The sequence below is a fragment of the Agelaius phoeniceus genome, chromosome 2 (genome assembly GCF_051311805.1).
Source record: "Agelaius phoeniceus isolate bAgePho1 chromosome 2, bAgePho1.hap1, whole genome shotgun sequence".
In the NCBI taxonomy this organism is placed as follows: domain Eukaryota; kingdom Metazoa; phylum Chordata; class Aves; order Passeriformes; family Icteridae; genus Agelaius; species Agelaius phoeniceus.
Genome location: NC_135266.1, coordinates 114,978,464 through 115,001,826, shown reverse-complemented (window position 1 = coordinate 115,001,826; position 23,363 = coordinate 114,978,464). Strand labels below are relative to the sequence as shown.

Genomic DNA, 23,363 nt, shown 5'->3' with positions numbered 1-23,363 from the left:
TGGTGCTTTTTCTGTGTGTGTTTTGGGCTGGGGGGGAGGTTGTTTCAAGTTCAGTGTTATTTTTGAATGGTCATTTTGGTTCCTTGTGTCTGTCCCTCCCCCCCCCAGTGCTCAGGTAGAGTGGACAGAAACCAGTGCACTGAGATGGTTGAGTTTCTGACTTTTTTCCTTATTTGCTGAGATACTAGAAATTCCTGAAAAAAAAACCCCAAAAATTCTTTTTTTTTTTTTTTGTCACATAATTAAGTGCTGAGTTTGCTCAGTTTGCACCCACTCAGTTGATCCAAGTGTCTGTAAGCAACACACCAGCTCCTTTACAGTTTAGCTGTTTATTCACACATTCCTACTGAAATTCAGCTGCCCCTTGAGCAGAATGATGTGCCCAGGGTAATAAGGAGGGTATAGCTGTTTTGTGGACTGAAAGCATTTTTCAGAAGAATGAACATCTCAGTACCTTGGTTCTTACTCAGGAAGTGGTGCCTTACTTATCCATTGGGTATTAGCTGGTGTGGTTTTCCTTGTATTTCTTTTTTTTTTGGGGGGGGGGGGTATGTAACTTTGATTTCTGGCAGATGAAATGCAAAATTGTGTCCAAATCAGGGTGGTAATTTTGATATAAAAAGGTTTCTGAGGCAATAAAACACGAAGTGTGTACATATGATGAATGATATTAAAGGACCAGCATCACCAGTGAGTGACAGGCAGGACTAAAATGACAAACGTGACCGTGGCCTCTCTTTCTTTGAAGATGATCTAGAGCCAGTCTTGAGCATCAAGAGCCCTCAATCCACCAGAAAACATGCAGGCATTAAAGCATGTAAACTAAACTGCTGTAGTATAATTGAGGACCAATTTCAGGACTGGGTTTCACTCTCAAGGAAACTGGAACATGTGGAGTTGTAGCACAAGTGCACAGGAGCTGAAAATGCCCAGCAGCTCCAGCTGTTCTGAATAAACCCTGAATGGCCCTTGCTGAAATGATTATGCCTTAAGATACAATGAAATACATCTGATGAAGGAGAAAATATAGGAATTGGTTACTTGCCCTGATCTTCTTTGTTTCCAATGTAGTTTTAAGCAAAGTCTAATTTCCTGAGGTACTATTGAACAATAAATTAATTATCTAGAGAGTATGGATGCCTATTTGGATAGCATGTTAATTGGAGCCAGTTCTTTTCTTTGATGCTGAAGGTGATCACAATCTCCTGAGTAAGGTATTAGACCACTAGAACAAGCCTTGCACAGCAAAAATGAACAAAAATATGCAAATACAACTTCAAATGAAAAGAAACTTGCAAATGCTGCTTTATTTAATTCTTACAATAGGGAGGCACTTTTACATTAAAAAAGAAGTGCAGAGGTTTCATTATTAACTACAAAACCTTAAAGTATTATTCCATGAAAACAAAGAGAAATAGTGTCTGTGTGACAAAGTGATTGGTTTCTCCTTTCATTTCTATACAATTTATTACATTTAAACAAACAAAACCTAAAAAAAAAATCTCTAGAAAACAACAGCAAAAAACCTTTTCTTCTGTTCCTGCAGGCCAGAAGCACTTAGAACATTGATGACACTTTGCTTTGTGCTCCTCATCTCTTACTTTCTGTGCTTGTTGTATGAGGCAGAGTCTGACCCAGGGGCTTTCCAAGATTAATGGGTGCCACAGAGATATCATAAATAAAGTGATCATGTGTTTATTTAATGTCACAAGTCTCAATTCAGCTCTGCCTTGCATGCAAAACCTGCTTGTTTCAGTCAAGTTATTCTCCAACTAACACCTGCACGCAGAGCGTGTGTGCTGGTATGGTGGAAGAGCAGGGAAGGGTGACTGCAGGAAAGGATTTCCCCTGCATGGAGTCAGAATTCCAAGCTTGTTTTCCATGCCATCCTAGAAAAATGACCTTGTATTAATGGCAGTGAGCCATGTCAGCTTCTTGCTGGGCCGTACTGGGTGAAAGCTGGGAGCAAATCCTGCATTGCACTACCCAAGTGGGAAGTGAAGTTACCAAAAAGTTCAGCCAAAGCAATAATAACACTGAGAGAGGGGCTCAGATTCTGCACTAACCCTTGCATTTAACACTGGAAGAAACCTCCCTAATGTCACTCAGAATATCCCTGGAGAAAGGCAGTCCTCCAAATGAATATAGTCACAATCCATCCTTCTGGACATCCACTTCAGTGTCTGAAGTGAGGACAGTAGAGCTGGGGTCAGCAATGCTGGTAGATAAATGTCTCTGCTTGATGGATGAGAGGATATATTTACACCTCACAGCAATTCTCTTGCAATTTATTTGGTTTGGGGTTAAGAAAACCACCAGGTGAGCTGCACAGGGAGGCTTCTGGTGCTGTGAAAATGAGCTTGGAAGTGGAAAGAACACTCAAAGGATCTTAAAGGAATATTGGAAATGCTTGAAATCAGCACACCTGAGGAAAGCAATATTTTTCTAATTACCTGTTGGTTTATTAAAGTTGGCTGAGCAGAATATGACTTTACATTCTGAGGTTACTAGCAAAACTCAGGCTTTCAATGGCAGCAGGGCTCACAAATAAACCTGTTCTGGAGCTCTCTGAAGGCAAGGTTACCCTAAATAAAGGGATTATGATGGATCATCAGACTGTGCTTATGTTGAACAGTGCTAGGTTTGATGGAAGAAGTATTTGCTGCAATTCCTTGGTTTTACTCAGCAAATTGCAGATTGATGTCCTGTGATGCAGAGCTCCTTCCTTCAAGTCATTTCCTCTGTTTTTCAGAATTGCCTGGGGTGTATTTTAGCCCACTTTGAAAGTAAATGACCTGACCTGATCCAGAACTCTTTTCAAACTCTAAAGCTAGGTTCTAAAGACAGACAAATTAAAGCTGGTCCAGTATTCTGGACTAAACTGTTTTCAAAAACTGAGCTACTTAAAGAAACACTTCCATTTTGAAGTTGCTTTACCACCACCGTAGATACAACCTGTAAACATATTCACAGAGAGTTTGGGACATAGATTCCAGGGTATTTTTTCCTTTACCAAAAGCACATATTACAAAACCTGTGGAGATTTTTCTTTGCATGTTATGCTTGAAAAAGTTTAGTAAGTCTGGTTTCATTTAGATTCTAATACATCAAAATTATTTGCAACTTGTAACTTTGTGCTGATATACGAAATAGAAGATGTAAAATTTTTTCTAAACAGAAATTCCTAAACTTTCTGTCCAAGCTAAATATGTCAAAGGACATAGCATGAACATGAAAGATAAATCTAGCTTTAAGATTTCCCACTGATATATAAAAGAGTGTTTTACAAAATTTTGATCATGATTGTCTCTTTCCAGCTGAACAGAGAGGCTTTTTTCCCTCCATTCTATATTGAAAGGGAGAAAACCATACTGCTGCTTATTTCCCTGGCACATCTTGCATGAAACAATGCAAGCTCCATTATGGCATGAGACTAATTACACAAATTACATCTGAAAGAAAAAAAAGTTAAATTAAGATCTGAACAGTTACTGCATGATCAGTGGGCACGAGTGAGATCTGATGTCGTTGTGTTTGGAAATGGCTTCATCCAGATCCAGCTGTCTGTTGTTGACCTTCACCTCCATGCAGCCATTATAAAAAGCAGTCACTGGTGTAGCACCCAGAGGAACATCTGCACAGAAACACATTCAGTTCATTAGGCCAAGGCATGCAAGTTTCTATGGATTTTTCAGGTCAGTCAAAACATGGGGAATACTCCACTCCCCATCCATTATTTAGTCATGGGAGAAAAGAAGCAGTTTGGCAGGCAGCACTTGAGTTCTTCTCCCTTTTCTTTAAGATCAAGATCAAGTCAGCAAAGCTGAGAAAGCCAGTAAAATGTTAAATATGCATTAGAAGGCTGTTCCCATCCAGAAACTGAACTCTAGGAATGTTTTCCATAGTAGCTTTTCCTGTATTAACAACAAGAGTTTGTTTCCTGGAGCCCACTGTTCCCGCTCTGAGCTACAAACAGCTGTTTCTGGGCTTAGAGGTCACACAAAGAACTGTCCTGCTCCTGCCAGGAAGCTACTCTAGATTCAAATCTGCAGCTTCTCACTTGGGGCACCCCTGGGAACTTCACACATTTTCCTGCTTCCTCACTGCTGCTTCCAAGTGAATTCTCTGTGAAAGACTCACTTTATCTGCTGCTCATTTAGGTATTGTTTTGTCTTAGGGCAGCATCAGATCATGGATATGTTTGCAGGAAACAATATGCTAAGCACAAGTCTTAGGGTACAACTGGCTTCTTACAAGGTAGACCTAAGGGATGCAAGCACCTTCAGCAATTAGAATGAGGGTGATTAGGAGCTGATCTCAAAAGCACCCTATGTTTTTTCAGTTGTTAATCACCCTATCCCTCCTTAGGAGATAGATTTGGTTATCTTAGGAACCAGAAATGCTGTTTTCTCCTGATTTTATTTTGCTGTAAGGTGAGGTATTGCACTGAGTCCTGTAGAAGAGTTCCCTTCTGCTTTTTTCACCCAGTGAGGAAAACACTGGTTGTCACAGGACCATGGAAGTTTGATTTAACCTGCACTGGTTGTGCTGAAATAACAGGGGAATACTCCCACCACTGTTACTAGTTTGTGGAAAGGGCTATCAAAAATGGAGACTTTTGGTCTTCATGAAGTGCATGGGGTTCTTGAATGCAGAGGCTTGTTTTTTTGGGGGGTTTGTGTTTTTGGGGTTTTTTTGTTTGTTTGTTTGGGTTTTTGTGGGTTTTTTTTTGTTTTGTTGTGGTAATTTGCATGTTTAAGATAGCTTTTAAAACTTAAAAACAGAGATGACAGAAAAGTGAGATTAAGGAGCAGCAAGTAACTCATACTTGCTTCTTATCTCTTTGGGATGCCTGAATAATGCAAACCTCTTCATTCTCAAGATGTTGATTTCTTTGTGGCTGGCAGTGTACTAAAAAAGAATCATTTAAGCATCACAAAGATGAAGAGGCCCAAGAAATGACTGGAATCTTAGTTACTGTGGCTCTGTTAAACTGCTGACTCACTTCTACTAAGTAAATATTGACTCATTCCTTGTCAATTCAAGACATGTCAGTCAAATTTGTAGCATTTTCTTACGAATTGTGATTCATTCACCATAAAATAATAACATGATACAGAAAAGCTCTACAAGTAGCAACACTGTAACCATGGCACCTTTCCTCTAGCAATTTTTGAGTTTTAATTCAGGTTTTGACTATTTCTCACCTGGGGCAATGCTATTTTTCCTCTTGATTTAGCCTGAAGTGAAACTATTCATACAGAAGTATGTGCACACTTCTTGGACAAAATAATCCTTGTGATAAGGATGATGTTGACATTATGTCTCAATAATGTTAACTTGAAGCTTGCTTTGAATGAAATATTTGCTGTTTCAACACATTCTCTGTCTCATAAAGATTGCAAGTCACCTCTCGCTCACAGTTTAATTGTTGAAACCATATTCCTGATTTCCCCTTCTGCACTTCTGACACTTGGATTATTTACAAATACCTGCTTTTCTTACATTTTTGATGCAGTTCCTCAGCTGTGCCAGATGGTGGCATTTCAGAAACGTACAATGCTCACCCAACTCGAAAATCAAGATATTTTCCAAATGCAAACCTCTAGAGACCGGTCTTATTTAAGTTAAAAAGCTGGCTGCCTCCAAAGCTGAAATGACTGGAGGAAACAATAGGCACTTGAGGGGAAAAAAACCTTTTTTTTTTTCTTTTTATAATTGTAGGCTTTTCCTAACATGGGTAAGGCTGAATATAATCAGGCTTGTAGAAATTAATGAAATTGATGAAAAGAAACAGGTCTCACCTGGCAGGCCACCCAGGTAGGTGACAACATTTGCCATCATTGCTTGATGCAGAATTGAGAGTTGCTCAGAGTTGCTTCTGTCTGTGTGTGAATCAACAGCCAGTTCAAGCTCCTGTTTGGTCACTAGAAGTCCAACCTGCACTCTTCTGGGGGTGCATAACTTCTTTGATTCCAGCTGTGCAACAATGATGTTTCCAATGGTCACAGTGATTTTCTAGATGGAAGAATGGTAGATCACCAAAGATGTCAAATGCAACTTTAATAAATCATTATACTTGGCCCTAGTGCACTTTGTATTTGCAAGTAAAAGAAAATATTAAATACTGGTACCTTTAGCTGGAAAAGCTGATGTGTAACTATCACTTCTGATGATGAATGCCATTCTTAAATTTATAAGTGAGAATGTTTTACAAGGAACAACTCTGGCTACAGTTCTGAGGTGAAATCCTGTTTCACCTACAGTTTTAAAGGTACCCAAGTGTTCACTACAGGTTCTTATTTTGGGAAAAAAACTGGATTAGTGTATAATTATGTTCTAGCTTGGGATGGCTGATGTAGAGGGATGTAAATGGAAACTCAAGGACAACAAGATCAGTTTATAATTTGGAAATAACATGATGCCGTTACTGCATACACTGCTCATAGTTCCCTTTCTGCTCTGTGCATTTGGAAGGAAAAGTTAAGGAAAACATGATGGGATGAATCTGAGCTCAGACTACATAATATAATCTCCCTAGCAAGAGTGATTAGTGCTTAGTCACTGCTGCAGCAATCATTAATAGACAGATATTTTCTGCACATTATTACACAATCTAATTTTCAAAATACTGAAGCTACCAGCTGCACTGCACGTGTGTGAGTAGCTTTTTTTTAGTTTGATTTTTCACCTGGCAGCTGCTAGGAGAATTGTAAGATCACCTGTGAGTCAGAGGAGTTAGAGTCCACTATGGACAATGCAAGAGGCACTGTTTCATTAGAAACCAAGGCAAACATAACACCAGTGTCTGTGGATGGGCGAATAGTCAGAGTCACATTTATTAGCCAATCTTCAGCACTGTCAAGATTATCTGTTTTAAAGAGAATAATTGAAATTAGTAAATCCACCTGCTGATGAAAAATTAATATGGGGTTAAAAATTAGTATTTAAATCTCCTCCCTACTGTGGAAATATTAGTGCTAAATTTTTGAACTTAAAGAAAGAACTATAATTCTAAAGAAATGCAAGCAGATAAAACAAAAAAATAACCAACCCAACTAACTTTTAATCCGGGATCTTCAACAGTGGCCAACCTTTGCAAATAAACTTCTGAATGTAAAGCACTCCAGAAACTGAACAGATTAACACTACTGTGATCAGAATCCTCATTCAAGCAGATTCCTAACAGAACTTAAGGGAATCACTGGTGGATGCAGAAGTGTATAGCTTAGTTTGTGTGCCTTTTTTTATTTTCTTTCTTTTAAAATTTCATCAGTTCCATCACTCAGTCAAACAAAAAACACAGGAATAGAAAAATACTTACTATAGTTTATCTGGAATGCTGCCATTCCAGTGCCAGGGTAGAAGGATCCTCTCCCCACTGATACTAAACAGTGTTTGCTTTGTTTTTCTTGAATAACTTCATTTACTCCTGAATGTCCCTGGTTCATCAAGTTCCAGGCCCGGATACAACCATCCAGACGAGGGTTAATCTACAGCAGAATGACAGCATTGGGGGTTTGAGTCCAAAGTTAGGTTTAAAAAGTTAATAATGAGTCATTATTTTCCATATTAGCTTATTTCCATGTAGGCAATTTCCATGTGTAGCAACGTTTTAACAATGCTAAAGGTTACAGCAGTGATGCTGGGAGAAAACCAAGTGGCAGGCATTTGGTACCTCAGCCTTCAAAAGGTATTTATGGTTTAGCATTTCCCACTTTGCTGCCAGGGATCTGGACAAGAGATTGCTTCTACTTTTAAAGCTTGTGTTGTGACCGAGACAAAAGGACAGCGGATTTTCTGTAGCTGAAAGAAAATTACCACTAGCAATGCTCCTTGTTCAAAGCTTTATACCAAACTACAAAGAAATTTCTGGAATTGTTTTCTATTGGATAAAGGATGTTATTGTATTGTTCCATGTTTTTTTCTCTGCTTTGCTTTTCAGCAAAATTGATTTTTAAATTATTTGTTTTTTCATCTAAACACTCTTGAGATTGCCAATTAGTTTGAAGGCTCCTGGACTGTAAAGAAGACAGTTGCAACAATTTGACTGTAGCCATTCTTGAGGCTGGGAGACTGAAAGAATCATGGGCCTTGTCCAGCCTGGGCTGCTGTAAAACCTTGTAAAAACGAAAGCTCACTGTGCTGCCTGCACAGTGAATGCTGCACTTATTTAGAGCTTAGCAAAAGCCAGGACCAGGACATGAATCACCCTGAAATGCACTCTCAGCAGCAGCAGTGCTGGTGATTTAGGGAATCTTAAAGCCATATTAGGAAACAGGCTACAGAATCCTCAAAGATTAGACCAGAAGTGCTGTGTTTTTACAAGTGAAGCCCTACCGAAGGCAGACTGAAAAGCTTCACACGTTTATTTGCATAATATTTTCATTTTCTAAACAAGTTCCATGCCAGGCTTGCTCCTTCTGTGACTTCCAGGAGTACACAATTGAACAGAGCATGATCAATCAAAATTAGTCTTATTATTTAATTACCTGCTTAACAAGGGCACCGCCCATTCTGCGAGGCAATCCTGCAATGTACACCTTGGTTTCCAAGAAACCCTGGGATTGTTTAAACAGAGTTCCTGGGCTGTTAATACTCATCACAGCCTCTTTAGCTATTTTTACACTGATGCTGTGTTCTAATTCTTCAACTGATACCTGGAATAAAATACAAATAATTACTTATACACACATACAAAAATGTAGAATATATTAATTTTTAATTTTTTTATAAAATAATTACGTAAGCCCTATGAAGCATGACTAATGTTTCTTTAAACCTTGTAAAAGAGTTTTAGTGCAGTCACTATTTAAACTGTATTTAAACTTGATGCAGGACAGCTGCCATATCTAGGGACATTCACAGGAGGATAACAAACAAAATCTGACATTAAAAATTTGGTGTGCTCTATAGATTGTGTGAGAAAGGCTTTTCATCTCAGGTGTAAAAGCTTGAAAAGCAAGATGAAGTTTTGGTCCAGCAGATGTAAAACTCGCTCTAAACACAAAGTATCCAATAGTTGTGCACTTGACCATGCAATCACAGTTTTGAATATCCTGCCACTTTCCCTTTCATGTTTAAAATTAATTGCTATGTTGATAGCTAGAGGTAATTATCTTCTCTTTGATTGTTAAAAGGTAGCAGAATTTCCTGATGCAAGGCATTCCTGTGCATTTCTTGGTTGGTTTTTAAACCTGGGGTTTGAGCGCATCATTTTAAGCCTTTTAGTAGTTTAGTTTAGCTCAGTTTCTCCCTCCTTTTTTATCAGCATCTTCCCACAGTGAGTAAAAGGAAGTGCGTGGGAGAAGGAAATCCAACTTACTATATGCCACAGTCCATCATTAATGGCCTTGCCTCCACTGGTGACTTTTGTTCCAAACTCATTCTTGAATTGAATCTCAATCTTCCCATCCCTAAGAGCAAGCAAGATCCACGCTGAGTTGTCCAGGGATTCTGCATACAGGATCACCCCCTCCGCGTCGTACGTCCGGAAATCAAACTCTGCTGTAAATCTGAGTTGTGAAGAAGGAATCTTAATAAGAACACAGGAAAGGTGAAATATTGTACAGCCTAGGATAACTCATTAGTAGGCTCAGAGAAAAGTTCATAGATAGTAACTTTTAGTGTCTCTAAATCTGAGCAGTTGTGATTTTTTTGCACAGTTAGTCAAAAGCAGAATGGAACATGAGCCTTGTTCACTCAAATCCAGTGGGAAGTTTCCAGGATAACACCTTGACCTGGGATTTGAAAGAACCTTGGTGCAGCTCCCAAATTCACTCTGAGCTTCACTTGTGAAGGATATCCCAGTCCCCTCAGCAAGAAGAGAGATGTAATATTCCTATTGCATTTTTTAGGAATGCAATGCAGACAAAACAGAAGATCTATGATGTGCTTCAGTACAGCTGGGTTGCCAAGTGTTGTCCTGAAAGAATTATAACCTAGAAATTTGCTCATTCTCTCATTTGAGGATTTGTTGCCTGGATCTAGGTTGAGTGTGTGTATGAAGAAAAGTTAGGATTTACTGTGCATTAGAGGAGAGTAGAAGTAGAGTAAAAACTAGTAGTTTCTGGGACTAGACAAAACAGTTTAAGGGTGAAAGGAGAAAGCAAAGCATTTGGAAGGTGGGGTTTGCCAAGGCAGCTCTAACTCAGAACTGGGTCGCTGTCCCTCGCAGTGCTGCTCTGTGTCCCCTAGATGGGGCTGTCCCTCGCCAGACGCACCCAAAACCGCTCTGTATTTACTTCAAACATTTATCATCTCTGAAAGCTCTTCCAGGACAGCATTAGTGCCCGGTCAACTTGGAACAGCAGCAGAGGGCAGAGTTCTCAGTATTTATGTCCATCTGTAGGGTTCTGAGGCTCTGGGGATCACCAGCTCCACAGCTGCTCCTGCTGTTACCTTCCAGTTGTTGGGTCACTAAGTCAGGGAATGCTGCAATTTCTGCTGCTGCAGCAAAGAGGTCCAAGAGCAATAAAGGGGTCAGTGCCACGGGCAATCGCTCTGACAGCTGTAAAGAAAATCATCCAGCTGGTGCCAGAAAAGGTACTGTGCTCTGTGGGTATCCTTGGGACACTCTGTGTGTGACAGGAAGCCCAGGGAGGGGCAGGGGGGCAATGGCCTGATTTTGTGGCTCAGCAGGACGGACAGAACATGTCCCAGCTTCTACCCAGAGCAGGGGTGGAGCAGCAGCAACATCCAAACTAAAGCCATTCCCACGTATAACTGGAAGGCATACTGTAACTATTTTCATATAAGTTCTGAATTTTATGTTGATAATTCTAAATGCCTTCTTGTTTATTCATTCATTCATCATGTAAAGGTATCTTATCCAAGGGGGAGATGGTGATAAAATTTAGGCATGCAATGCATTCTTCCTAAACCCTCAGAAAATTAATGGAAACAAATGTCTGTCATTCCAATGCATACTTTTATCAATAGCAAATGCTTACCTTGTGACATTTGGTAGTTTGAACTTTAAGTAGAGAACAGGAATTCCTATAAATTGCTCTGCCAGGTAAAGCAGTTGATAATTCTTTTCAAGATTCAGTGGGATACACTCAGTAACAGACTGAAAATGATAGAGGAAAAAAAGCTGTAATGCATTGTCATAGCTTATGAAGCAACTCCTGTTGTTCCTGCTAGCCTTTTTTATTTTTAAAGTAATGGCTTACTTCTGGGTTTTTTTGGTTTTTTTTAAACTTCAATACATATGTACAAATGAAATGGTGTGGTTCTGGTTTTCTAAACATCCCTTATTTAAACTGCTGGAGGATAATCCAGGTTGACACACAGTTCTGGTGGATTGAAACTAATATTTAAATACTTAGTTTTTGAATTAAGAATTCCAGTCTTCCATCAAACACTTTTCTTTCACCAGGGATATATGGCACCCACCTTCTAGGGAACTACCAAGCTCCATTATTAAAGTTCTGCAGAATCTAAATTTGCTCAGGTGTTAGAAGGGAATAGACAAAGGCTGTACCTTGGGAAGACTGTGTTAAAGAGAAATTACAGAATCACAGTGCTTATGGATAAGTAGAAGCCTCAAAGCCTCTTTGATCAAATTTGAATCCTTCAAAACATTCTGTGACTGTCTTCTACTCTGACTTTGCTATGCCTGATGCATCAGTTCCATTAAATGTACAGGTGCTCTCCTTGGATTTTATGGCTACTTCATTTGATGGCTCCTGGTGTCACTAGTCTTTAGATTGAATGTATTTTCAGCTGACTGAACTTTTTTCCCCAATTAAAAGGCATGAAACTAACTTCCAGATAGAGACTTAATCGCTGTTGAACAACAGTACTGAAAATAAGAGCATCTTCCAGCCTCATTACATCTCACCATTTCAAGGATGAGCAAAATGAAATAGAATGACTGCCAAGTGCTGTTCATTAAATTTCAGAAAGTACAAACAAGCCCTAATACACAGATTCTGTAACTTGTGTCAGATCTTGTTCCTGCAGTTTAAGCCAAATTTTGTTATACTCTGTTAGAAGTGTTTTATTGTTGTTAGAAATGTTTTATTGTTGGCAGTTATCTGAGCTCACTTCACATGACATCTCAGACTCCCTAACTTTTCTAAGTATACAGAGAACCACTTACAAAAAAATCCTTGGACTTCAATCCTTGAATCCCAGTTCCCTGGAGTTTCAAACTTTCTGCTCCTAAGATTTTCAAACTGATCAAGAGCAACCCATTTTGGCTGCAAGATGTTCTCCAACTGGCAAGTATTACTGAGTGCTTTTCCTTAAGCTATGGCAGATGAGAACTGTGGAAAACAATCTAGGTTTTTTTTTTCAATCCAAACAGAGTAATTCTGAAACAGTGAGTGAAAACTTTTGCACAGCCTAAGGAAAACTTGGGAACATATGGACAAAAGGAACATTCTGTCTCTGAGTGGGCTGAACAGGAATTATTTGTGTGATAGGAGAAAGCTGAGGCTTATTTTGGAAGCAGCAGGGAATAAAGATGCCTGGCTAAAGCAAGCTGCTTTTGACAGGACTCCTGTAAATGAGCATGCATGAACTGAATGGCATCCAAATCCCTGCTGCTTTGTGAGCCAAACCATAGATCAGAATCCCCAGCATTTTCTCAGGAATTTTTAATCAGTACTCAAATAGCTTCCTATTTTCCTTAATCTAAGTTATCTTCTCATCAAGAAATAATAAACTTTGTGATTTTCCACATGGAATTTTACATAGCACACTTTTACCTCACAATTCTTCATGTCCTTAGAGAGCTTGAACCCTTTCTTGCCATCACAATAGCAGCTGTAACTTCCTGGTGAGTTCACACAGAGTTGAGCACAAATATTTTCAGCACATTCATCAATATCTAGTGGAAATCAAAGCAGACAGATTTTTTTTTCATGGCACAGACTGAAAACTAAAACAAATTAATGGAATAACAGACAAGAGAGGTTCTCTGGAATAACATGAATTCAAAAGGTGATTTAGTAATCTGATAGAGGCCTGGAGCGCAGAGCTGGAGACAATTTGGTCTGATTTCTGAGGCACAAGGTGGCTGAGTAGTGAGAGACCTCATAAATTGCTACCACAGATGGCACAAATCCCATTCTGTCTCAGATCTCTTGCTTTCCTTGTAAGACATGATGAGAGTTGAGATTACTAAAAGTATATAGGGCAAATATGTGAAGAAAGAATGTGCTTTATTAATATAACCCCCAAATAATCTCAGGGCAAAATACCTTTTAAAATAACTTACAATAATCTCATAATGCCTAAGGTTCAGATAGTATCTATTTGTGGAGAAGAATAGTCTGATTTGAGCTGTGATTTAAGCTAAATCAATAAAAGAATTTCATTTTTTATTTAGTAGGTTGTGTAAAATAAGTAATTTAGAAATGAAAGGCTGTTTAAACAGCCAATGTAAATTTCACATTTCTAATATAGAAACAAAATCTCTCCTTGACAAGAGACTCCAATGAGGGTGATTTGGGCTTCAGATTAAAGAAACTGCAATTTATTCTGAAACAAATACCCTTTCTAGTGGGAAGAAAAAATTTTGTACCAATGCATTCATTTAAATCTGGGGGTTTTTAGGACTAAAATACTTTTTTTTTTTTTTTTTTGCTGTTGCTTGGAGGAAGAGAGGTAATGAAAAATGTAACAAACCCTGTTCTGTTCTTCAGCCTAATAGTATCTGTCATCATAGAGATAGTAGTGCATAAATGTATGTAAATTCAATTTTCCTAATAAGCATAATTGAGTTTAGCCACCTACAAGCAATATGACAATGAAAAGCTCATGTCATTTAGTATTTCTGTAAGGCTACATTCCTGTCAGGCTGCACAATCCTGTCCTTAGACAGGATTTGGTGACTCATTTAATGTGGTTACAACAAGGTCTAAAAGCTTAGCAGCATAATCCTCCTGCTAGGGAGGTAAGACTTTCCCTGTTGGAATGTCGTCATCTTGCAACCTCCTGAATCCATAGTCCCAGTGGAAACACAACACTTATGTGGGTTGCATCAAACTGGATTTATCTGAAGGAAACCCTAAGAGGAGTAAAAATTAATTACTGTGAATTTTTCTCACTTTGGTGCACACAGGAACAGGAAATTGTCAGTAGTGTTTTAATCCCATAGTAACTGGACAAAGAGCTGACACCTGGATATGTAAACACTGCCACTGTGCAGAGCTTTGGCACAAAAGACCTGCAGGAAAAGCCATGGAGCAAAAGATTCATGGCCACCAGGAAGCTGCTTTTGTGTCCTTCTGAGCAGTAATACAAGGCAGCTTTTAAAATAAAAATCAGTCACTGATAGATTTTCCTTAAACTGACAGTGTAGAAGATTCATCTTCATTGTAAAACTCTAAGAGCTTTGATATCTGTTTACAACTGAAATTAAATTTCTGATGTGCAGTAAACAGAAACTTTAACAAGCACAGAGAAATAGAACATATTCTAAGACAAATATGCAAACACTTTCAACACTGTAGAAGTTATGGTCTTTGTATGACTGGCTTCTTGCTACTTCACTGCAAGCTACCAATACTTCTCAGCTTTGCTATAATTGTGACAAAACTTTGGAAATTATTTTTTCTCCAGATTGTCATTTCAGGATAGATTCTTTTGGAGCAGATCCTTTTTTTTTCACAGTTCTTTCTCTCGATATTTAGGAATAGTTTTATTTGACATTTGAGATCTTTATAAAAAAACATTAAAAAAAAAACTTAAGAGAACTGCCACACTGTCATGTACAGCCTGACAACAATTAATTTAATAAAGAATATGAATATTCAGAAATGCACTGGTAGATGAGGAGCTGAGTTTGGTATAGAAGTGGATTAAAAAAGGAAGGGGGAAGGGGAAGATGAAAGATATGAAAAAGGGGGAGCTGGAGCAAAGACCCACCTTCACAGTTCTTGGAAGTTGAATTATATGTGTAGCCTTCTGGACATTCACACTCATATCTCCCCTGGGTGTTTTTACAGGTGGCTGTCCCACAGATGTTTGGATGTAGCACACATTCATTTATATCTAGAAACACAAACAAGTTATTAAAAAACAACTCTCACTCTTGCATACCATTTTTCTTCCCAACCTTATCCAACACTGTGCAAACTGAGTGAGGTTGGCAAAATTTCTTGGTAGCTCTACTATGCTGTCACAGCAGACTAGAGCTACAGCCAGAAAGTTTTCCAGAGGGCTGTAGAAGACACTTCTGTATGTCCCCAGTGAAAAAATTCTCTGCCTACCTATCTCTCCCATCCCTTCATGTGGGTAACAGGGAAAGGGATGCATGTCTAGGAAGGCAGAGAGAGAAACAGGCTACAGATTTTCCATAACCTAAACCAGGCTGCATAGTAAAATTCCATCTTAGAAAAAGATATCCAGAAAGACAAGAGATAATCCAATCAGAGGTTCTTCCATGCTACAATCAATTCATGTCAGTTTTCTTTTAATTGGCTAGCTGAGAGGTGTTCAAGTCCCTCACTGTCTCTCTCTACCCCTCAAACCATTTTAGTGTCTATCTTCTGTCTTGTTTTCAATTTGTCAATGTCATTTTCCCAATGCAGATGTGACAGTGGGATTTAGGGTATAGTATCAATCTTACTAAGTGTCTTTGAGACAGAAAAATATCAGATCCCTGGCAGTACTTCACTCCCACTCGTGGATGCAGGGATCATTCCGGTTTTCTCTGTGGTTTTGTGGCAGTTGTGGAAATGGTGCTGCACAGGAGATTCTGCCGCTGGCTTGCTAGGAGTCCTGAAACTGCAGTAAGTCAAAGCTGCCTTGAATTGAGACTACTCTTCCACAGTTAATAAGTGTATTCCAAATTCCTGGTTGTTTAACTCTGTAGTTGCATGTAATAAAATACTTGAGTGCAGTTTATCAAATGATTAAACTAACACTCGAGGCACTAAGGTATATTAGTCTATTTTTATGTTTGATAACTTTTTTACCAGATTTTCCAAGAATTACAGAAGTTCTAACCAATTTATCTGCTTGCCCTCTTTCATAAACTCACAGTCTTTTGTCATTCTGGCATGTCTTTGGACAAACAAAATTATCTGACATCATCCAAAACTGTTGTTCCATTAAAATGGAATGAAGTTGTAATTTTTTCTAAAAATGTAGTAAGAACTGCTAATTATGTCAATACACAGTATTTATTTGGAATGGAATGAAGCATGTAGATTGTGGCCAACAGTAGACACAAGCATGCACAGAAAAAATTATGCTGGGTGAATCAAAGAAAAATCTTTCTCTCCATTAAGAGATTTTTTTGGATTCATAAATAGTTTCTTCCCCAATGAACTTCAAACTGCAGAAGGAGCAGCATGGCTAATTAGGAGTGATTTAGCCTAAATCAGTATTTACCAGAGAGAATTTCCACGGTAACAATATCAGCTATTTGTATCACTTAAGATTCCTGTTTCAGTGTGCTTAAAGGATATGTGAAACTGGTGTGAGACCAAAATGAGCTTTATGGAACTCCAGTAATGAAGCAGAATCTCATCTATAGCCATTCCCTCTTTCTTTCCTTGCTTCCTGGTCTGGTTCATTATTGGCTGTCCAAATGCCTGCAGTGTGTAAGGAATGAGCAGCCAAACTAAACCAGGGCTGTATTTTTCAGAGGCAAGGCAAGAGCATTTTTGGAACTACTGGATCAAACCCATCCCTCTCTCTGGTCAGCAGGCACTGTGGTGGCATGGAAAGATGTTCCCCTGAAGTCTCCCTACCTCCACAATCCCTTTTGTTGGAATGCATGAAGTAGCCATCTTCACACAGGCAACGGAAGCTCCCAGGGAGATTGGAACAGCGTTGGCTGCAACCTCCATTGAAGTCTTCACATTCATTTATGTCTATAAAGAAAAGGGAATCAAACTCTCAGCTGAGCAGAAGGCATCAACTGACCAGCTGCAAATACTATTCAATAGTAGAAATGTAATTGTGCTTCTGAGAGCCAACATGCCATGAAATTGAAGACTATACCTTCCTCACAGTTCTCTCCTCTCCATCCTGCTTTACAGACACAGGTATACTTGGCTTGTCCATCGATGCAATCCTTATATCCATCTTTATGGCATGGCAGGGGGCTGCACTGGTTTGAAATTTCTGTGGGATGGAAAACATGAGAGATCCTTGTTATTTGGGGTTATTTCTCCTCAAGAATCACTTTAGTCTTTCTTCTTCTCTTCCTACAGGTCATGAAATAGGAAAGGTCTTAATGTATAATATGAAGCACCCCCACAAAATCTTGCTACATTCTGTCAGCAAGAATTTTTAAGTGAGTGAGCACATACAAAGCCACCAGTACTTTTTCTTTGTTAGGCAGAAAACAACTAGAAGACAAATTACTTGCTAAGCTAATCCCTGCAAGATGTGACTAGACTTGATATTATTATATTTAAAATATGTATTTCAGTTTTTAAAAAACAGTGCTCTGCCCCCATCATACCATCACAAATTTCACTAGAAAGATCAAAGTTTCAAGAACTCAAGGTTAGAGAGTTGATTTCCTCTGTTCAAGAGTGGTCAGACAAGAGAAACTGGTAATTTACTGCACTATTACAAAGTGATCTGGAAAACATGTTCAGCCATGACCATGTGCAGTGTAATTATTAAGGATTTTTTTTGCCTTCCATTGCTTTCAATGATAAAAATAGTGTCAGGTGGTTAAGGATAAGTATTCTTATTCAAACTAACTGGAAGTTTCTTTGATATAACCAGGCTGTAGAAGGTTTAGAGAGATGTTTAAACTGTGACAGTAGGAAATATGGTAAAAATGTCTTGCTGTGAATTTACTAGAAAGAACATAATTCATGCTGGGCCTGTGAATGCATAGGCATAAAAATCAAACATTTGAGAAATATCCCAAGTTTCATGCTTTGTGACCTTTTGTTTGGAATCAATGACTGTGTTCCAGATAATATTTTGATGATTTGTTTTGTTTTTGAAATTTTCAGCTGGTAATGTAACTACAGGCCAAAGAGTAGAAGTAGAAATGACAATTAACAAGAGACTCTCTTACTCTACCTGACAGAACATGACTTGCTAGAGGCAAAGGGTTTGGCATAACTGTTTAAGATGTGGTAGAGTACAGAGGAAACACTGGGGAATATTGCTGGGTTGGTGCAAGACACTTCTGTTTGCAGAAGAACTCTGCCTTCCATGTTGCAGTCAATTGTGTTCCTTTATAAAGTTAAAAGCAGTCACTTAAACTGCTTTCTCTGGAAATGCTGTGTCTCACCTCACATTTTTTGGTCAATTTCTGGTTTTGATTATTGAGTTTGCTTGAGTTAAACCATTTTTTGTCTCTTTTTGTGCCCCTGTGAAATGCTTTTTAGCCACTGTGTGTTCCAACACCAGCACTTACCCTTGACACAAGCCCTCAGGTCAGCTGGAGAGTCTGGAGTGACTGCAGCCACCCTGAACACCCCTGCTCGATGGGAGGCAAGGCAGCCTGCAAATGCAAAGCCACACAATCAGCTCAGGGTCCAAACAACTCATTTACACTGAAATTACACCACTTGCTGCATGGCATCTTCAAAGAGCCTGTTCTCACAGCCTGAATTGCAAAACTGGTCTGGACATGTTAAAGACAGCTGATGACAGCCCAACCTTCAGAGTGCCTCTGTGAGGATCTCAGCACACAGGACATTCTCTGCACTATAATCAGCATGGAAATCATCCCAGTGCTAGGGGCAGAAAAACTAAACCAGTATTACCCAAATGAGAGCATCACTGAATCATACACTACAGTTGTTTAGGGTGGTTTTTTTTGTACTTACTTAAATATTTGGGATAAAAATATTCCTGCAGAAAGAAAAAAAAAAAAAACATTAAGAAAAATTTCAGGTAGATAAAATGACAACAAAATACATCACTGAATATATTCTGAAGTATATGGGTATTAAAACTACAAAAGAAGAAAAGAGTTAAATTGTGTAACAGAATATAGGCCTGGTTTTTTAATATGACTGTAGTTTGGGCTAAAGCAGAAGATTATTTCATACACACAAGACTCAGTGGAGAGATTAAAATACTGCACTGAATTGGACACTTGCAAAATGAAGGCAATGCAAATGAATTGGATGTCAGAACTACTTTGAAAATTGTCTCTTTAAATAGGAGGATCTTGCCCAGTGTCGTTATTGGGACCTGTAAATTCCATGTGCTTCTGACTTTCCCTCTACAAAGAACTATTATCTATGTCATAGATACTTATGAAATACTTACAGTTTCAGGATTATTTTCAAAGATTTCCCTGGCTTCTTCCCTATTGCATAATTCTTCAATGCATTCTCTTTCTAGATTTCCCTTCTTACTTTCTTCCATGAAAGAGTTTGCTCGGCGTTTCCTCAGCAGGAACTGAGAGGCATACTGCTGGGATAAAACTTGGGAGAAACAAAGTTTCTGTTATTATTTATCTCTTTTTGCAACAGCTGAAAAATGCTGTGAACACTGAGCAAATATCAGAATTTAACACAAATTAAATGAATTAAATTAATTAAATACTTAGTCAGGAGTTGATGTTTGCCATTGTTTTGAAAAATGTGAGCAAGACATTTTAGGATTCTCTATGTGGGAGCTGTTTCTGATCAAAAAATCCTTAATTTGTGCTACTTATCCTTAATAGCATCCATGCCTGAAGCATAATTTACATGTCATACTCAGGACAAGATTTATTTTTTTAGATTATGGTTATTGCAAAGTGAGGTATGTAAGCAACAAATAGATAAAACAAGCTGATTGTATTACTGGTTTCAGTGATCTGCAAGTAGATATTCTGACCCTATAAAATTTATGTGAGAGCAAAATTATGTCTTACAAAGTCAGGCTACCCCTTATATGCAATTAACATAAATGCCATTTTTTTTTTCAGAACAGTGAAGAACAGGACAAAGGTGAGAATGCTATCCTGGGAATATCAAGGCAGACCATCTATAAATACATCCACATTTTACAAGGTAAAACAATTCTAGCCAGCTTTTATGTTTCAGACCCAGTATGAGTCATTACTTAATATTCATGTATCTGGTTATTGTCATTTTAGTGACTTTTAACAAGTGCTGAACATTGAGAAGTGACACTAAAAATGAAAGATGTCTGCTTCAATGTTCTCTGCAGAGCACACAACACTCCAGGAACAGCCTCTAAATTAGACTGCCTGGTTTAATTTTTGGAATATAGCTTGTGATCAAGAGAAAAATGGATGAGCACAGCTGGAAGAAGTCCAGCTGATTGGGTTAAAGAGAGCAGATGACAGATGTTAACTGGAGTGCAGCACACTTTCCTTTCCTCAGCCTCTGCAAAACTTAACCTGTCAGAGCTGCCCAGCTGTGTGAGGGCTGTGACACCTGCAGTGCTCATCAGGTCTGGTGGCCGTACATATTCATCCCAGCTCCATAGAAAACAGCCACTCAAGCACACAAAGTCCATCCAGTACTGCCTGTGACAATTCCTCAAAGCCAGAGCACCTTCACCAGCCACACCAGCAGCCAAGTGCCAGAGAAGAGCTCCCAGTTCCTCTGCACTCTCAGGAAAGAAAAAAAAAATAAAGAAGCTGACTAGAAAGAGCAGCTAATGAGGCCCAGGGCTTGAAAGGAGACAGATTTAACATTTCACTAAAACCACACCATCCTAAACACATTAAAGGTCTCTACTAAGTGACAGGGAACATTCTGAAGTGCTGCAACGTTGGGCAATGACCTGAATAAACCTTTGTGTTACAGCCTCCTGAGTGAATCTGACATGGGCTGAGCTTGTAACTACAAACTAATCTATTTGCTTTCATTCTGGTAAAACTAATCATCCTGGTAAGGCAGTAAATAAGATTTCCTGAGCATAAGGTGGATGTACAGCTCACCTCCAAGGTTTTGCAGCACACCTCAGAAATTAAAAAATGCTTAGAAATGAAAGAAGTTCAATTAATTAGATTAACTGCTTTATTTCTCATTAATAAGAAAGATGCAGAAAGACCATCTGTCCTGAGGCAAAAGGAGTGACAACAGAAATAGGAAAATTGTGTATTATAGCTGCTGGGTTTATTTCCATGGGAGATCTCTACCCCCACAAAGACGTTGACCTTTAGCTACATCATTGTCATTTTGACACAATTTTACAGTAAATAAAAGACAAGAAATTTTCAGACGTGTACAAACAGTTGTAACACTTTCTACTTCATGTTTTCAGTACAGTGGGGCAATGGGAACAAGTCTTTTTCCCTACATCAGAGCAGTTTATTCTTCTGCCAAGCTGATTTCCTATAACTTCTGACTTTAAATAAAACACATAACTCAGAGCAAATTCCATGTTTTTATAGTGCAAATATTTCAATCCCCATGCCAGAATTAGCAGAGTATTTATTAATGTGTGTTCTAATGACAAAGATTATGATAGGACCTTTATTAAAAGCTAAAAATCCTGACTGCTGCTTCTGCCAGTCCGATTACAGGAAACTCCAGCCCATTTCTGACCCTGCCAAACCAAGTTAACCCTTAACGCACTCAGGCTGCTTCACATGGTGATCACTGAAGCCTTGTGCAACTCCAGAGCCTAACAATTTCCAGAGGTGGTGCACAGCCACTGTGTGGTGAATGCTTATCAAGCATCTGAATGTGATGCTGCTAAAAAAGAAAAAAAAAAATTGTGGGAGGGGATGAGATTCAGTGGTTTCTTACACCTCTTCTGTTGTGCAGATACAACTGTAAACCTGCTTGAAGTGGGCCACTTAAACATAACTTAGAGCTGCTTACCTAAAACTTCAGCCAAGGAAAGCAATTGAATAAAACTGAATAAAAATCTTGTTTGCACAGCTCTGTAACTCCAGTGACAAGAGTATCCTGAAAAGCTCCTCAGTGACATTATGCAGCCAACAAAATAAAATTGGCCACTAATATTTACCTGCACCTTGTGTTCCTCACCTGATGTTTGACCAAATCCATCTGCACTTGCAGAGGCAACTTTATGATTATTGAACGGTATGAGCTGCATTTTTAAGCTGTTTTCTCTTCTTCTCCCTCTCCTCCCCTGCCATTCCAGAAAACCCTGACACTGTCCAGAGCCAGGCATAGGAAACTGGAAATATGGACCACAGAAATTTTGGATGAGCAGGACAGCTTATTTCCTGCTCTTAAGAAAAATGACAAGGTACGCAGTGGAGAAGATAAAGGGAACCAAAAACGTGACAAAAACAGGAGAAAAGATCATTATGAAATATTTATTAGAAGGTTTATTTTTAGGACCTGTTAAAAACGTTACAAAATGAACTTTCATCTTTTGATACTGCTGCCTTCCCAAGCCAGATACCCCAGCACCTTGCAGAATAGTAAACATTCGGTTTCTGTTCTGCCAGTTTAATCATTAGTAAAACAGGCCAGAAACAGCCTTACTTTGAGCTGCAATTCTGCTGCTTTCAGCCACACTGTCTTCTTCCACTATTGAGCTCAAAGTCTTTTTGGAATAGTTTATTAATTTTTTTTTTATCTGTATGTGAGAGCACGTAGCTCTTAGGCTGAGAAGTGTGAATTTAGAAACAGGGTGAGTGCCGCTAGCCGGACTGCACAATAAAGCCACTTTTCCGAGCGCACCGCGATCTCCCGAGGGCTGTCCTTGCAAGGGAGCCAAGCTCCCTGTGCCGACACCTTCCCGTGGGCGGCTGAGCCGCGCTGCGGTCGCCAACAGCTCCGGAGCCCCAGCTCGGCCGGCCCGCAGGAACCGCTGCGGGGAGCTCCTCACCCCACACACGGCCCGAGCCCCCGGGAGAACCGAGGGGCCGCGATGCCCCCGGGCCGCCCCTCGCCCCGCACCCGGCCCCCGCGTCCCCCGCCCCGCCCCGCATCACTCACAGGTCGCCGCCTGGGCCAGGGCGATGGCGAGCGCCAGCAGCGGGAGGCACCGCGCCCTCATCGCTCCCGGGGGCGGCCGGCACTGCGCGGCTGCTGCTCTGCGGGGCCGGGCGAGGCTGCGGGGGCGGGAGGGAGGGGCGGCGGCGCGGCGGGGGGAGGCTGGGCCGTGGCCGGGCAGCGCTGCCCTGCGGGAGCGTCACCAGGGCGCCGGGGACAGCGCCGCGGGGACGCGGGCGGGTCGCGCCTGGCCCGCCCCGCGGAGGCGGCGGCCGCACACGGCGGGCTCGGCGGGCATCCCCGGCGGGAGCGGAGGGCGCAGGGCGGGCAGGGCCCCGCGCCGGCGGGAGCGGAGCGGGGCAGGAGGGGCGGGCATTGCCCATTGCCCCCCATGGCTGCGGGGCCGCCCCGGCTCCGGCGTTTACTCCCGGACGGCGCCGGGGGGGCCGGGGCGCGGGTCCTCGTCGCTGATTGGCCGATCCTCCGCCGGCACCGGGCGAACCTCCCGTTCCTATTGGTCGGCGGCGGCACCGCCTCCTGGCG

General features: G+C 40.2%; 1 protein-coding gene across 1 annotated transcript; it reads right to left on the bottom strand.

Annotated features, from left to right (window-relative positions):
* Positions 1-1,275: 1,275 nt before the first annotated feature.
* PROS1 (protein S) lies at positions 1,276-23,267 on the bottom strand. The gene is made up of 15 exons (XM_054628011.2): positions 22,824-23,267; positions 19,213-19,370; positions 18,765-18,789; positions 18,350-18,436; positions 16,966-17,088; positions 16,713-16,835; positions 14,881-15,006; positions 12,717-12,838; positions 10,953-11,071; positions 9,326-9,515; positions 8,493-8,660; positions 7,325-7,493; positions 6,723-6,871; positions 5,805-6,018; positions 1,276-3,634 (listed from the first exon to the last, which is right to left on the bottom strand). The coding sequence occupies exons 1-15, from the start codon at positions 22,882-22,884 to the stop codon at positions 3,489-3,491; spliced, it is 1,980 nt and encodes a 659-aa protein (XP_054483986.1). The 5' UTR covers positions 22,885-23,267; the 3' UTR covers positions 1,276-3,488.
* Positions 23,268-23,363: the final 96 nt, after the last annotated feature.